At 50.5% G+C, this 14,940-nt stretch overlaps 4 protein-coding genes across 4 annotated transcripts; 2 read left to right on the top strand and 2 right to left on the bottom strand.

The window, feature by feature from the left end:
- Positions 1-408: 408 nt before the first annotated feature.
- On the bottom strand, positions 409-2,557 carry MRS44_007095 (uncharacterized protein; the record flags this gene model as incomplete). Its single annotated transcript, XM_046282246.2, has 4 exons — positions 409-684; positions 736-2,115; positions 2,180-2,448; positions 2,500-2,557. The coding sequence occupies 4 exons, from the start codon at positions 2,555-2,557 to the stop codon at positions 409-411; spliced, it is 1,983 nt and encodes a 660-aa protein (XP_046129372.1).
- A 473-nt stretch (positions 2,558-3,030) lies between these two features.
- On the top strand, positions 3,031-6,668 carry MRS44_007094 (uncharacterized protein; the record flags this gene model as incomplete). Its single annotated transcript, XM_046271235.2, has 9 exons — positions 3,031-4,042; positions 4,101-4,192; positions 4,248-4,329; positions 4,380-4,670; positions 5,301-5,315; positions 5,451-5,834; positions 5,896-5,971; positions 6,025-6,114; positions 6,173-6,668. 9 exons carry the CDS (start codon positions 3,031-3,033, stop codon positions 6,666-6,668), a joined length of 2,538 nt encoding a protein of 845 aa, XP_046129374.2.
- A 404-nt stretch (positions 6,669-7,072) lies between these two features.
- On the bottom strand, positions 7,073-12,138 carry MRS44_007093 (uncharacterized protein; the record flags this gene model as incomplete). The annotated part of the gene is made up of 7 exons (XM_046281468.2): positions 7,073-7,172; positions 7,233-8,259; positions 8,335-9,589; positions 10,138-10,150; positions 10,408-10,825; positions 10,881-11,812; positions 11,879-12,138. The coding sequence occupies 7 exons, from the start codon at positions 12,136-12,138 to the stop codon at positions 7,073-7,075; spliced, it is 4,005 nt and encodes a 1,334-aa protein (XP_046129376.2).
- A 487-nt stretch (positions 12,139-12,625) lies between these two features.
- Positions 12,626-14,806, top strand: MRS44_007092 (uncharacterized protein; the record flags this gene model as incomplete). Its single annotated transcript, XM_065620393.1, has 6 exons — positions 12,626-12,695; positions 12,755-12,829; positions 12,877-13,699; positions 13,775-13,975; positions 14,031-14,170; positions 14,241-14,806. The coding sequence occupies 6 exons, from the start codon at positions 12,626-12,628 to the stop codon at positions 14,804-14,806; spliced, it is 1,875 nt and encodes a 624-aa protein (XP_065476465.1).
- Between the last annotated feature and the right edge of the window lie 134 nt (positions 14,807-14,940).

The following is a 14,940-nucleotide window of genomic DNA, read 5'->3' as shown; positions in this document are numbered from 1 at the left end:
TTTTTGTTATAGTTGAAGCCTAGCCCTTGATAGAATAACTGAGCCGGAAGACCGTGAACTTGGTGGTGTCCCCAAAAGTAGTCATCAGCCAGATTAAGAAGGAACACAGTGATTCATGAATACTAAATAGCTCGGTCCTTTTAGAAGCCTCACCAAGTTCACACAAATACCAGCTTGGTACGTAGTGCGATATCCATCTGCCGAAACGTTCCATCTCAAGGGGTGGAAGGCGAGTAAGAGCCATATCATCGTCTAGAGCGACAGAGATGACGTAGAGAGGAACACACGTAACCACGTCTCCACGATGAAACAGTGGCGTGGATTTGACTTGTACTATCTAATGCAAGGCTTACAGTCCGACAATGGAATGTCTTGAAGTCACTCTGAACCGAGCGCAGCAGTAGTAGTTTACACAGAGCGGATGTGTAATCTTGTTCGGCCACTAACTGTGGCAGAGAATGACAGGTCACCTTCTTCATCAGCCGTAACCATCTTCCCTTGGCATTCGTACTGTCCGCCAGGCTCCAAGCGAGAAATGCCCAGCTTGAAAACTCCATCGTCTGCCGAGGGATAAAGGACAAGCTCCAAGTCTTTGGATGTATGAGACCGCGCCTTCGCAACGAGGACACCAGGATATGGAACTTCAGACAGAATTGGGCCGTTCAAAGCTGTCTCCGGTGGTCCCTGAAAGTTAAATGTTAGCTTCTGGTGGATGGACTAGTCAGACGTGCGAACCTTTTGGACCATGCGGTTGTAGGCTCCGGGGCGAAGTAGAACTGCTGTCAAGGCCGCGTAGTTCATGAGAGTTGAGCATTTGGTGAGATCAAACGACTTGGATCCCGTTGAAGTGGTTAGGAGCCCCCACTCCTTCTCAAGCTTCTCAATCGCAGCCGACTTCAGCGCCTCCTCGCCATACTCGGCTGCGCCAATGGCTACTTGCGAGTACACAGCGTTGGCGCTTGATGTGTAATTCCCGGTATCAATATTGTCAGCACCTACCAAACCCGTCGTGGAAAGATCTTTTGTTTCCTCGTCGAAAACCACATTTTCCTCTCGAACGATGGCCCAGAGCCGACGCGAGAGGTTACGCAGAGGCCCAGAGCCCATCATGACGACGGCCAGGTCTCCAGCGACACCAGCAATACCGGGAATAGCGAAGCCGGTGAGCTCAGAGCGGATAGTCAAGACGCTGCCACTAGTCTCAGTGAAGTTGGTGTTGAGTGATTCCTCGAACGAAGGGAGAAGCATCTGTGTCGCCTTGGTCCCAAATACCCGGTCGTAAAGAACAGCGCCTGTCATTCCCTGAAGATTACACATGACGTAGATCCAGTTTGGCTCGCAGGGGATGAGGGAGTAGGGACTAGACGACCACTGTCTAACCAGAGACTCTTGGAGATCATGAACGCTATACTTGTAGCATCGATTGTCGGTGATGTGAAAGTTGAGGCTCCCGGGCTGGGTATATCGGTAATCGCCAGTGTTGGCCGTGTAAAGCATGACACCATGAAGAAGAAAGCCCGTGACCATGATGTTGTCGTGCTGAACCGGGTCCCAATCTAGTGAGAACTTGCCAGCTAGTCGTTCCCACTTCCAGAACTCGAGGACCTTTTTGGTTAGAGACCTTTCAATGATTCTCCGAAAGGCCTCTGAAACGTATCCATGGACATTGGGGGCATACACTGCCTGGTAAAGCCCAAGGATATACATCATCTGGTATATCTGGTATCGTAGAGCTGACGTCTGGAACTGGTCGATAACGGTGAAGCCAGACCAGTCGTCGAGATCCTGGAAAGCCTGATCGAAGAGAAACTGGAGCTTTCGAAGAGCTTCTAAATCAAGCTCTTCATCCTCTTCCGGTTTTGACTCTCTGGCAGCAGCTTCGTCCATTCGAGCGAGTTGCTCTGGGATTGCGATATTTCTGGCTTCACGTGTCTTTAGGCCTCTTATCCGTTCGGCACTCGCAGACCGATTCGCATAAGCAAAAACTGCTACAAGACCGCCAAAGGCATAGAGGCCTGCTGACTCCCAGACGGTATCAGGCGCAACAGCGTATGCGCCCAGGATGGAAAACCCCCAAACGAGGATGGGGAAGACAATGGCGCCAGCTCCGAACCACTTTTCAGTGTCCAAATCAGCATACAACAGCGGGGAAGGGCATAGTCAAGTGGGTAGAACTGACTGCGAATAGGGCCGGAGGAACGGCGGCCAAAGTAAGAACAAGAAGTATGTAGCCCATTGGATTGGCGCTGGCGAGGTATCCTGCGCCGGGAAAGACAAGCCCAAGGGCTGCGGCTCTATAGTTTGATCCAATGCTGAGCCATGGTTGGTAAAAGAGACCTGTTCCAAGGCAAGCTGTTGTAAGCCAAACGCTGAGTGTCACAGCCTGGACATTCTTGCGGTGAGGCCCAGTGCCGACATTAGGGGGAATCAACTCCCGGACGTAAGAGCCTAGAATGGAGTTAGATTAGGAAGAGGTGTAGTATGATTTGCTTAACATACCTGTTGGTCCTACGACCCTGGGGTTTTTGCCGGGGTTTGAGGTCGACTTGATGCTCATTGCGTGGTCCAGACAATGCCAAAAGTCTCAATGGGAAGGCAATGGGGGAGATTTGGTAGATTAATTATGAACAAGTAAAAATATCTTCTGAGCTCTGACCAGATCTTATCCAAAGTACCGAGTCTTGGCATGACAAGCAGGCCTCGGCCCAGTTACCATATTATTACTGATACTCCCGGTTGGAGATGATATCTTGATCTGACAAAGAAACCTTGATGTTACAGTTAGGTGGATCCGACCCCGCACCATGAGAGACTAGGGTAGAGAGAAGTTTGTCGAAGTTTGTCGAGTCAGAAAAAGATGACAATGATTGAGGGGCCTTGGCCGGGGAGCCCCAGGTCAATACTAGACCAACTCGCTACGAGTTCTATCATAATATCACGAACCTTGGTGAGTTGCCCTCCTTTTTTTCACATGAATTTACCGCTCTTCTTCTCGTTCGTCCTTTCATCTCAAATCGCTGCCATCTCGAGATGACCACGTCTTCCACAACAAGGCCCTACGCCTCTCTCCAAGAGTGCAAAAACGCTCACGCACAATTGACCGACACATTTTCGACTGGAAAGACAAAGTCGCTTCGATGGCGAAAGTGGCAGCTCAAGCAATTTTGGTGGATGCTGGAAGACAACCAACAAGCCATCACCGATGCCCTTGCTGCCGATCTCAGGAGACATGAAATGGAAAGCCTTACATCCGACCTTCTTGGACTCAAAACCGATATACTGGAACACCTAGAGCATCTTGAAGAGTGGGCGGCCGACGAGCCTGTCAAGTCGGCAGGCTTCATCATGGGGAGGCTTGGCAAAGCGCGTGTCCGCAAGGAACCCCTTGGCGTTGTCTTGGTCATTGGGGCTTGGAACTTTCCATTTCTCCTGACACTGCAGCCAGTGATCGCTGCTATTGCGGCTGGCTGCTGTGTACTGATCAAGCCCTCTGAGCTCTCGGTTGCGTCTCAGGACCTTATGGCCGATTTGGTCAGCCAATACCTTGATCCCCAGGCTGTTCGTCTGGTCACCGGGGGACCACAAGAAACAACAGGCCTTCTAGAACTCAAGTTCAATCAAATTTTCTTCACCGGGTCTAGTAAAGTGGCTAGGTACGTTTCAGCGGCTGCTGCGAAGCACCTCACGCCAACTGTACTAGAGCTGGGAGGCCAAGGTCCCGCCATCGTGACGAGCAAGGCTGATGTCGACCTTGCGGCCAAGTGCATCGCTTGGGCCAAGTTTCTCAACGCTGGACAGATCTGCCTTTCTGTGAACCACGTCTTTGTGGACCCCAAAATCCATGGCGCCTTTGTACAAAAGCTTGTCTACTGGACCAACAAGTTCTCAACTTCTGGGCACATGTGCAAGATTGTCAACAGGCGAAACTTTGACCGCCTGGACAAGCTTTTAAACGACTCCAAGGGCAACGTGCACCAGGTCAAAGTGGATCGAGAACACTGTATGATGAGCCCGGCAGTCGTGACTGATGTCGATATGAAAGGTGAGTGACGGTTTTACAATCACTTGCAAGACCAAGCCTGGTTGTAGAACGTCTGTAGGTACTGACTTTGATACTTCTCTAGATTCGTTGCTCAGTGAGGAGCTGTTTGGCCCCATTTGCCCGGTTATCAAAAGAACATACAAGGATGCAGTTAGAGACATTAAAAGGCAAGGAGACGCAGTGATTTGTTTGTAATTACCTGCAGTTGGTGCTAACCCTTTTGTACAGTCTATCTCAACCTTTGGCCATCTACATGTTCAGTAACGAGCGCTCCGAAATCGAATATGGTGAGAACACAAAGGCTGGCACCATATACTTTGACTGACGCAATGCCTAGTCCTTGACAATACTAACTCGGGTGGCGTCACGATCAATGATGTACTGATGCACTACGCCGTGCCCGGGGCGCCGTTTGGTGGCGTTGGAGAGTCGGGGATGGGATACTATCACGGCAAATACGGCTTCATGGCTTTCACGCATCAGAGAACCATTGTGGAAATTCCATCCTGGCTGCATAAGCTGACTGGGGCCCGGTATCCCCCCTATGACGTTGGTAACAAAGGCAAGGTTACGGTCAAGAATCATCTGGGTTTTCGTCGAGGCGAGTCCATGGAAGATCAAACTGTTGGTAGGTCGAACCGGTGGGCCAAGGCAGGTATTCTTACTTTTGTCGTGGCAGTGGCCCTGTATCGTTGGAACTCTGTGGAGACGGCTTTGTCGTGGATATCTCGTGGGTTGAGTCAATGATTATGCCTCTTATTTAGAGATTGGCTGCTAGATTTACCATTGCTCTATGTTGGAACTTTAAGCATGACGTTCTCGGTGGCCTCGTAAAACGCTGAAAGACCATATTCGTTACTTCAAAGATTCGCGCAGATGACCCTTGTAGGCTTGTTGCATGTGGACTCAATCCGTTTCCCATACTGGACTCACCATGTTTCGCCCTAAAAATGTGTATGTTCAAGTTAATGCGAAGGAGTTCACAGCCTTGCACGATCTAACTCTTTCTTCTTTCGGGATCTCAATTCAGATAAAGCCTCTCTTTGGACTGTCCACAATGAGCCAGTTAGAAACTGATCAGGTAATGACCTCCGTGTCCATTACTCTCAGTCGTGTTGTAACCTACCCCAAAGCTAATTGAACTTGCCTTGAGGCGGTTCATGGCCCTGCCCGTAGACTGATTAGCCTATTGGTCAATGATGAGGTTTCCTTGTCGCCCTTTACTGACTGAGGGAAGGATCTACTGCCATGTGCACAGATGTGTCCGAAAAAGGTGTGTCAGGAATATCTGACATGGGTAGATCAAACACACCAACAACGGATTCCAACCCCAGTGACATCACCTAGCGGTAGTTGCTGCTAACAGCATTGCGTCGGAGTTCTTTCTTCTTTAACTTAGCTTCAATAGGCCGTGATGATTCACAATGCTGCAAAAAATTGTTGTCCATCTCACTCATTCTGATCATCCTCCGTCACATCACCATGTCGCAAGTGGGCGCAAGTTTCGACTCTTTAGTGTCCAAGGCTGACACCCTTATTCACAATTATAATCTAGAGCCCTGGGTTGTTCCAGGTCTCGTTGCCTCTGGCCTTGGCTTTGTGTATGCTGTCAACAAATGCCTGACTCAACGAGCCCTCAACTACGGCACCAAGGCGTCATTTGACTGGAAGAAAGAAATAATCCTCGTCACTGGTGGATCTGGTGGTATCGGCGGCGCAACTGTGCAGCAGCTGGCGAGTAGAGGCACGAAGATTGTCGTGGTGGACGTTCTACCCTTGACATACAAGGCTCGTAAGTTGGCCTAATGGAAGCATCTGCCCTACCATGCCAAGTTCACTGACAATACCTATAGCCTCTCATATCCACTATTACAAGTGTGACTTGACAAACTACGAGCAACTTCAGATTGTTGCTGGAAAGATCAGAGAGTAAGTCTCCGCCATAGCTTCCCATAAGGGTACTAAAGCTAACAACCAACTAGAGAGGTCGGAGATCCCACTGTAATAGTTGCAAATGCCGGCGTATGTCGTGGCAAGCCGGTTCTTGCGGCCACTAAACGAGACATTGAGCTGTTTGTACCCCCAATTCCGAATTCGATGTCTTCAACTAATCCAAGAACTACTCGCAAGGACCTTTGGAGTCAACACGATAGGTCTCATATGGACTATCAAAACTTTTCTTCCCGCCCTCGTGGCTCGAAACCATGGACATCTCCTCATCGTTGCTTCGCAAACAGGACACATGGCGACCGCGGGTGCGACCGATTACTCGGCCAGCAAGGCAGCCGCCATTACCATATATGAAGGCGTTCATAGCGAGATCAAGCACGTTCACAAAGCCACTGCTGTGCGCGTCTCGTGTATATCGCCCAGTCACGTCCAGACCAACATGTTCACAGGCATCAAGTCCGTGCCAGGCATGTCGAGCATGACGACAGGTTACCTAGCGGACAGAATCACGGGGATTCTCTATGGAGGGAATGCTAGGAACGTTTTGGTTCCCGCGACCGCATCTGCTTCTCCTTGGGTTCGTGTGTTACCTGACTGGTTGCGAGTCTACATGCAGGACCTTTCATCCAGTGCCTTTACAGAGCTAAAGCCACACGATCCTCTGAAGGAACAGTAGAGAATGGAATTGAAAAGGAACATATATCCAAGGCTGGAGGGTGTGTGAGAGAAGGGAACAGTAGCTATTTTGGTATGACAAGTAAGTGGTGTTAGCTAGACATATAGAAGGAAGGGCATCTCCTTCTATTAGCATCCATGTAAAAATGCTCGTATTTTGCCATTGGACCCGCGATAGATGCCACCATTAGCATTGAAGCCAATATCCAGGGTCCTGGCTGTGCGGTATCAGGTTTTGAAACTATCATAAATTCATTACTTCAGGTACTCCGTGATACGATGGTTGATATCCCCGTGAACACCACTGCTAGACGCGCATCCCTCGCATTCCTCGCACATATATGGTGAATAATAGAAGTTACATATGTGAAATCCTAAAGCTAAACCCAATCAATCCAATTAGACCTACTTGGAGAATGCCAACCTCTTGCTTTCCCTTCCAATCCTTGAACTATTCAAGAGAACAACGGCACTACTGAAGCCCATGCCCAGGCTGAACCAAACACTGCATTGGATGAGTTAGTGAGTATTTACAAAGGAAATGGTGCAATGGCATATAACTCACGAAGACAAAGGCTTTGCAGAACCAATAACACCTGATGCCCAAAGGAGTGAGAGTGCGTTGTAAGCTGCTGCCCACCACATGTTCTGCGAGACAACTCCAACAGTTCGCCGTGATAGGTAGACGAGAAAGGGAATGTGTTTCAGAATTTCCGGATCTGACTTGTAATTTCCGGCCGTGAATGGAGTTAAAGTCGCATCTGCAGCATCGAAATCTCTAAAAGTCATCTCTTGGCCAGTAACGCAGACACTGAAAGACGCTGACATAAAACACGGAAGGTCATTGAGGTTGTCCCCGACGACTAAGACTGGTCCGTGACGACGAAATCGGGTAACAACCTCTGCTTTGTCCTGCGGTAGCGAGTTGGCGAAAACCATGTCGGCGTCTACGCCCACTTGGCGCGACACCGCAGCTGCGGAGGCAGCATTGTCGCCCGTGATCATGCCAATGTTGATGCCCATCTTCTTCAGCTCCTTTATGACGGGGATGGCCTCAGATCGAACCACATCTTCGAAGACAAGTACGCCGACTTGCGTTCCGTTGATGGCCACAACGACTGGGGTGGTGACGGCGCACCTCAAATCCTCAGGGATGCTGGCAAGGTCAACTTGAACGCCTAGCGTTTCGATGTACTTGCGGCTCCCGATTGCTAGGTGCCATTTGCTAGACGAGATTGTGGAAGCCACAGTGCCTTGGACCCCACGACCCAGCTCATGCAACACTTTAGATACGAGCGCACCTGGAGTTGTTTCTGTGGGCGGTGGGGCACCCAGGCTGTCGATCTGCCGAAGGCTCTCGCGGATTATGGCATGCGCCACTGGATGCTGAACATCCTTTTCTAGCTCCCAGATGGCTCTCCAGATGAGAACGCTCTGAAGTGACGGATATGGTTCAAGGGAAACGTATCGGACGCGTAGGTCGCCGCGTGTGAGTGTTCCTGTTTTGTCGAAGAAGAGTGTTCGGACGCCTGCCACATCTTTGAATCGACTGTAAGCGGTAACTAGTCGGATGCCGGCCTGTGATGCTCTCACTGTATCAAAGCGTTAGTTACCCATTTGACTCAACAGTTGCACTGGTGTCTACAAACCTGTCGCTAGCAACTTACAAGTAGGAACACTCAAGCTCAAGGCACAAGGACATGCAGCCAGCATGATGCCTGATGCCCGGCCAAGCATCTCCGTCAAGCTGCCTTCGGGCAGAGAGTAGCCTTGTGCTACACATACGGTAGCCGCAAATACAATGATGGCTGTAGTGAAGTACTGAACCGCACTGTCGTTGCGTGATTCCTGGGGTTTGAGTTCCCCAGATACGACAGATTCCAGCATCGCACCTAGTCGTGTGGAGAGGCCACAGGATTTGACTGCAAGAACCAGTGTCCCGTGCTCAACACGGCACCCAGCAAACACAGCATCGTCAAGGCGTACCGTTCGGGGCAAGTTAGAACCGTTAATCCAAGCTTCAGTGATAAGAACTGAGTCTGTGCTCGCCACAATTCCATCAGCAGGTATTTGCTGTCCCTGGTCGACGACAACAAGATCGCCGGGCGAGACCATGTCGATGGGCTCGGCGATTGGATCCTCCCCGCTAGCATCGCAGCAGACTGTTGCCGTAACTGGAATCAGGCTCACTAGGGGCGAGCCGAAGTCGAGGCTACGTTGAGTCAAGGCGGTCTTGAGCAGCCGACTGCCCAGTACGCAAGTAGACAGGATTGGAATAGAATCCAAGGCAGAATGGTAAAACCGATACGTGCCAGAATGATTAACTGTGTAGGCACGAGATATGCCCTGCATCAGTGAAAGCAGGATACCGAGCGAGCCAAGTGTCGACATATCGGGCTTGCGTAGGTGCCATAGTGCACGCACAGACTCAATATGGACGCCGGAACTTGCGACAAGACTGACAGCAACGGCTACGCATAGGAAGAGATCGACAAAGGGATCAGACCCAAGATGCAACATGCTGGACACGCAATGAATCAAAGGGATCACCAGCGAGGTCAGGGCCGAGACGGTGAAGGCACGTCGCCAAGCCAGAACATTTCGTCTCCTGTTGTCCAATGGTGCCTGGATCGAGGATAGAAGGCCGGCCCAGCCATGAGAGTTAGATACAGGGGCGGGATTGACCCCATAACCAGCAGACCGAATCGCGTTTATGATGGTCGTCTGTGTCACTGCCTCAGTGGCTGTGACTCGAGCTCGGAGCAAGGCGAGGGATACAGATGCCTGAAGAACACCAGGAACTTCCTCGATGGTGGTACGAAGGGCTGTGACACAAGAACCACATGTGAGGCCGTCTAGACTAAAGCCATGGACCTGTACTTGCGTCTGTGGAGCTCTTGTTGTGGCTTCGAACACTGGCCTCTGCACATTGTTAATTTTGGAGGCATCATGGGGTGGTTTGAGGGAGCATAATAACTTCTCGTATGCTCCCAGAAATCGAAAAACGACGTAAGCGGCTACCGCACAGCAAGCCATAACAAGAAAGAGGAGGCGAAATTTTGCACATGGCCTAAGCATTTCTCTCATTTCGCGCTACATCTTGTAGGCGGGAGAGGACAGCCGGTCCGAGGTTGTATGAACTGGTTCAACACACCAAGCCAGGGAGTGGGTCAGCTACAAGGGGAGATATTTCTGACAAGGAAATTTCTGACACACTTCGAGCGCCAAGACGGGCTACTTTAGCTTTCGGAGAAAGGCTCGGACTCGGACTCTTTGTAGACTCCGTCAACAGACCATGGCTCGGTAGGACTAGTGGAAACCGGATTTGGAGAGCTATTTCGTAATTGACACGAAGCCAGCTGGGGGAGTGCATGAGAGTGTGCCGATATTCAACCCTTGCTTTGCTTTGCGGTCTTGTTGGGTCATTATGACAATGGGGCCAATAACCATGCAGGCTTACTGCGACTTACCATGTTCAATCCACTGGGTTTTAATGCAAGCGTAGTTTAATGACCGTGTTCTGTGATTGTGGCTCACGTTGTTTCCCGAGATTCACAATGGCGATATAGTCCTGCGTGTAGTAAAGCAGCGTGAACGAACCTTTGTTTTTCTCACACGCTTACACAGTCATCTAAACTTGGGCGTACCATGCGATACTCATCCCCATTTATTCTGATGCTATGATATGATTCGCTCTCTCTGTATCGCGATCTCGCGACACCCAGGTCAGCCAAGTCTACCACTCAGGTCTCGACCTTCCCCGTGACCCTGACGGGATCAGATATTCTAGACGCGACTTTTCGAGCTTAAACGCCGGAGCTAGAACAGAGATATCATCTTCAGTACCCCATTCCTTGCCGGGTATCTTCCAAAAGTACTCTGGGTGTTCAAAAATATCCGGCCGGACCTTTTTGATAGCTGCATGGGTTTTGACAAGCAATGTCTGCATCTCATCAAAATGCCTGACATTGAAACCCTGGTTACGAGACAAAAGCTCCTTGCACTGCAGCTCGTTGTACTGCCCGAGCCTGTAATACCAGATGTTATACTGCGTCAAGCTGACATCAATGTTGTACGTTGCGTCTTGTTGAGTGCGCTCTAACAAGGCCTGCAAAATGGCGATAGCGCCAACCAGGCCGACCTGGTAGTCTGAATTCGCTGGAAATACTGTGAGTGAATTGATCAAGTTAAAGAAAGTGTGTGGATTACTTACGTAGCAATGGAACGACTGGCTCATCCAACCCCATGAACTGACCTTGAAGCCAAGAGATGCCCACTAGACAATCGCTGATTTGCTGCCACCCAGACCGGTGAGCCAGAGGACCTTTGAAGCCGTAGCAGTTTTCTCGTGTGTAGATCAGAGTCGGGTTGATTTTGCGCAAGCTGTCTGAATCGAAACCAATCCGTGCCAATGCGCCTGGTCGGTAGCCGTCGATAAGAACATCGGTCCCCTTAACGAGTTTTGCAAACGTAGATTTGCCTTCGACAGTCTTAATGTCGATGTTTGCGTCTTTCTTGCCGGTGCTAAGGTCGACCCAGAGAGCGGATAGATCAGGAAGATTTTCGTTCGTTACCTTGATCACTTCCGCGCCCAAGACAGCCAATAGTTTCGAGATAACCGGGGCCGCGATAACTCGCGAGAAGTCGATGACACGAATACCTGCTAGAGGCTTGAAGCCTTCAAGGCCAGGCTCTGGCCAAGTACTGCGAGGCGCAGGCAGGCTTGTCTTATTCCACAAAGGCTCTGCGCCGATGATTTTCCCGTGATCGGAGGCGAAGAACTCGTCGGGTGTAAGGCAGGTCACCCCGGCTTGTCGGAGTTCGTCGTTGGCTTTGTCTTCGAGAAACTTTGCGTCATACTGGGCCACTTTCTCTGCGTAGATCTGAATGGCCTCGTCTCTAGTGACATCTTGCTTTTTAATGTCAAGCATACTCATTGTCGGCCCAGGGTTCATGGATCCGTGAAGGTGATAAAAGCGGCCGTCTTTCGTCTTATAGACATTCGTGGCCGCGACGTGGATAGGTAGGTTCAGCTCATACAAGTCTCCCTTCTTCACCTCAGACATGATCTGCGGGTGCTCAAGGAACGACTTGTCGTTCACCGTCGGGAGAAGAACAGATTCCAAGAAGATAGAAGCAAGATCCCTGTTCCTAATTAGTCCCGATCACACACCCCCCTTACTCAACTTGACGAAATAGTGTATGACTCACGTGTTAACTTCGACTTTTTGGTATCCAATGCCATAACGATCAGCGGCGACAGCACTGGCCGCCGCCGCTAGGAGAGCAGTCAAGGAAGAGGCAGATTCGGTGATCTTGCAAGGCGTGGGGATGAATGGCTTCGGGTCACCAATGAAAGTAATCTTCTCTGCGCTCTCAGCGAAGGAAGGTGGCAAAGCGAGCCGCTCGTCATGTAAAAGATGGTTGTGCAAGATGCGTTCACTTTCTTTCTGGATAGAGTAGTTGTCCATAGTTCTTGATCACAATTTGTAGGCCTCGGTTCGATAGCAGCAGCATAACCATTCGCCGTCGCAATATCTAGCTCGATTTTATTTCTTTGCATCATTAGACCGGCTATAACAGCAACTGAATCATTATATCTACGAGTTGATTGTTTGGCAACACATCAATGCAGGTGTCAGATCTTTCTGAGTCAGATAGTTCAGCGGAAACCTCGGCACCATGAGAAAAAGCCTATGTGATGCCGATCACTAGAGAGCGTAGGCGATACTTCCCATTCCGCGCTATGAATGCTGCCTCTGAATAATCTGATACTGTGGAATGAAGTTGCCATAAAAACGGTTGGGAATCTATCGCCGAGTCCCATCCCAGCGACTCATGCGGTTATTTGGCCCCAGCACTTGGCATCTTGAACTACTTCGGTGACTTCTTACTGAGCACCCCTTAAAAGAAAACAAGACTAGAGCAAGAGAAAAAGGTCAAGACTGAACCAAAATCATGACGTCTTGGAGGCAAGGAGAGCTGGGGAAGCGACCCGTTCGCATTGCCAACTGTTCTGGCTACTGCGGTTTGGCTGCCTGATCTTCCAGTATGGATGTTATACCAGATCCTGACATGATTAAACAGGTGACCCTGCGGAAGAGATGCTGAAACAGGCAACCCTTGGAGATATCGACTTTATCACCGGTGACTACCTTGCAGGTAAGCATATTGTCTGCGGACAGAACAAAGCTAAATATGATCGACAGAAGTCAACCTAGCGGCAAACGCAGAGGCTTTCGCCAACGGAAAACACCCTGGATACGAATCCTCTGCCTTGGAAGGCTTGAAAATGACCATGGACGTGATCCATACGAAGAGAATCAAAGTTGCCCTAAACGGAGGTGCCCTCAACCCAAAAGGATTGGCCGAGGCTGTTGCGGAGTTGGTGAAGGAGAGGAATGCCGACTTGAACGTGGCGTATATCTCTGGTGATGACGTCCTCCCCGAAGTTCGTCAGCGCATACAAGTTGCGGAATCTTCCCCGTTGCCACATCTTGACTCGGTGGGCAATAGCGTCAAGTTCGAGCAAGGGATGATGCTGCCTTCCAATTTGAATCCTGAAGCAATCGTGTCAGCCAATGCCTACTTAGGCGCCCGCGGGATCGTTGCCGCATTCAGAAACGGTGCTGACATTGTCATTGCAGGCCGAGTGTCTGATGCCTCCCCCGTCATCGCTGCTGCGTGGTACTGGTGGTCGTGGAGTGACACGGATTACGACCAGCTAGCCGGCGGGTTGGTTGCAGGCCATCTGATTGAATGCTCGGCGTACGTGACTGGAGGCAACTATGCTGGCTTTACCGATGACAAGTATGGTGGTTGGGAGCGCTTCATTCACCCAGGATTTCCCATTGCAGAGGTTGACGCGGATGGGTCATGCGTAATAACAAAGCACCTCGGAACAGGTGGGTTTGTGGACGAAGACACGGTAAAGTGCCAGCTTCTCTACGAGCTCCAAGGGAACATCTATCTTCACAGTGATTCGAAAGCTGTCCTTGACGAAGTCACTATCAAGGAAGTAGGGCCAAACCGGTAAGTTGCGCGCGCAGATCACGGCGAATAATCCTGGTTACGTCTAAGTTTCGCGATGGCTAACCTCCTTTGCAGGGTTCGTGTCAGTGGAATACGGGGCCTACCTCCGCCGCCATCGACAAAGGTGGCCATCTTCTACAGGGGTGGCTACGAGTCTCAGTTGCTGCTGAACACGGCTGGATATGACTGGGAGGCGAAATGCGACTTGCTCGAGAAGCAGGTACGGCTTCAACTTGGGGATAAAGCCAACGAGATGGATATACTAGAGTTCCAACGGTAAGTCTTTCCCAGGCGAGTCAATGCGGATCAAGTGCTGATCACAAGATTAAAGTGTGGGAGTACCGGCCGATAACCCTCGTACACAAGATAGCAGCACCATGTACATCCGGATAATAGCACAGGGCAAGGATTCCACGTTACTGATGTTGATTCCTAAAGCTGTTTCAGACATCTCACTCAAACACTTCCATGGTAAGACCCCATGCGCAGCATGGCAGATTTGGTCGCACATGTGTCAAGCATGCTAAGTGTTAAAAACCAGGATTTCACTGCTCTCTGGACATGCGCACCGCGTTTCCTAAGCCCTTTCTCGCCTACTACCCTGCTATTTGGGAGCAGTCGGCCATTCAAGAGACAGTCACGTTCATCAACGACGCTGTCTCCTCGTCTATTCATCCCCCAATCGATGCCGGGATCCCACCTGTTTTTGAACCCCTCTCCAGCCGAGACAGCTACGATACGGCCTCTCCGGTCGCGCTCACTGGCCCGAAGAGGAAGATCAGACTCGGAAACATGGCACTTGCACGATCCGGCGACAAGGGTGGCAACCTCAACGTGGGAGTATTTGTACGCACTCAGCGTCAGTGGCACTGGCTGCGGACATATCTTTCGCGGGAACAGATGTGGCACCTTCTTGGTGACGATGCGAATGACAGCTACGCCATCGAACGGGTAGAGTTTGGGCACATCTTTGCCGTGAATTTTGTGATCTATGGCATTTTAGGCCGGGGCGTTAGCAGCTCGACCAGGTTGGACGCGTTCGGGAAGGGGTTCGCTGATTACTTGAGAGACAAGATTGTGGAAGTGCCAGAGGAGCTTATTGGGTGATAGAGGAAGTCGCAATGACGATGAATCCCTCGATAACCTTGCTGTTCTTACTCGTGCACCGTTGATGATGGACAATTCGGCCACAGAAGTTCTGTAGTGATATGTGTGGATAGGGAAAGCTGGGCACCTGGAGT

The sequence above is a fragment of the Fusarium solani genome, assembly GCF_023522795.1.
Source record: "Fusarium solani strain SB1 chromosome Unknown bctg00000004, whole genome shotgun sequence".
Taxonomy (NCBI): Eukaryota; Fungi; Ascomycota; class Sordariomycetes; order Hypocreales; family Nectriaceae; genus Fusarium; species Fusarium solani.
The sequence above is the reverse complement of the archived record's forward strand: the minus strand, read 5'-3'. Positions and strand labels throughout refer to the sequence as shown.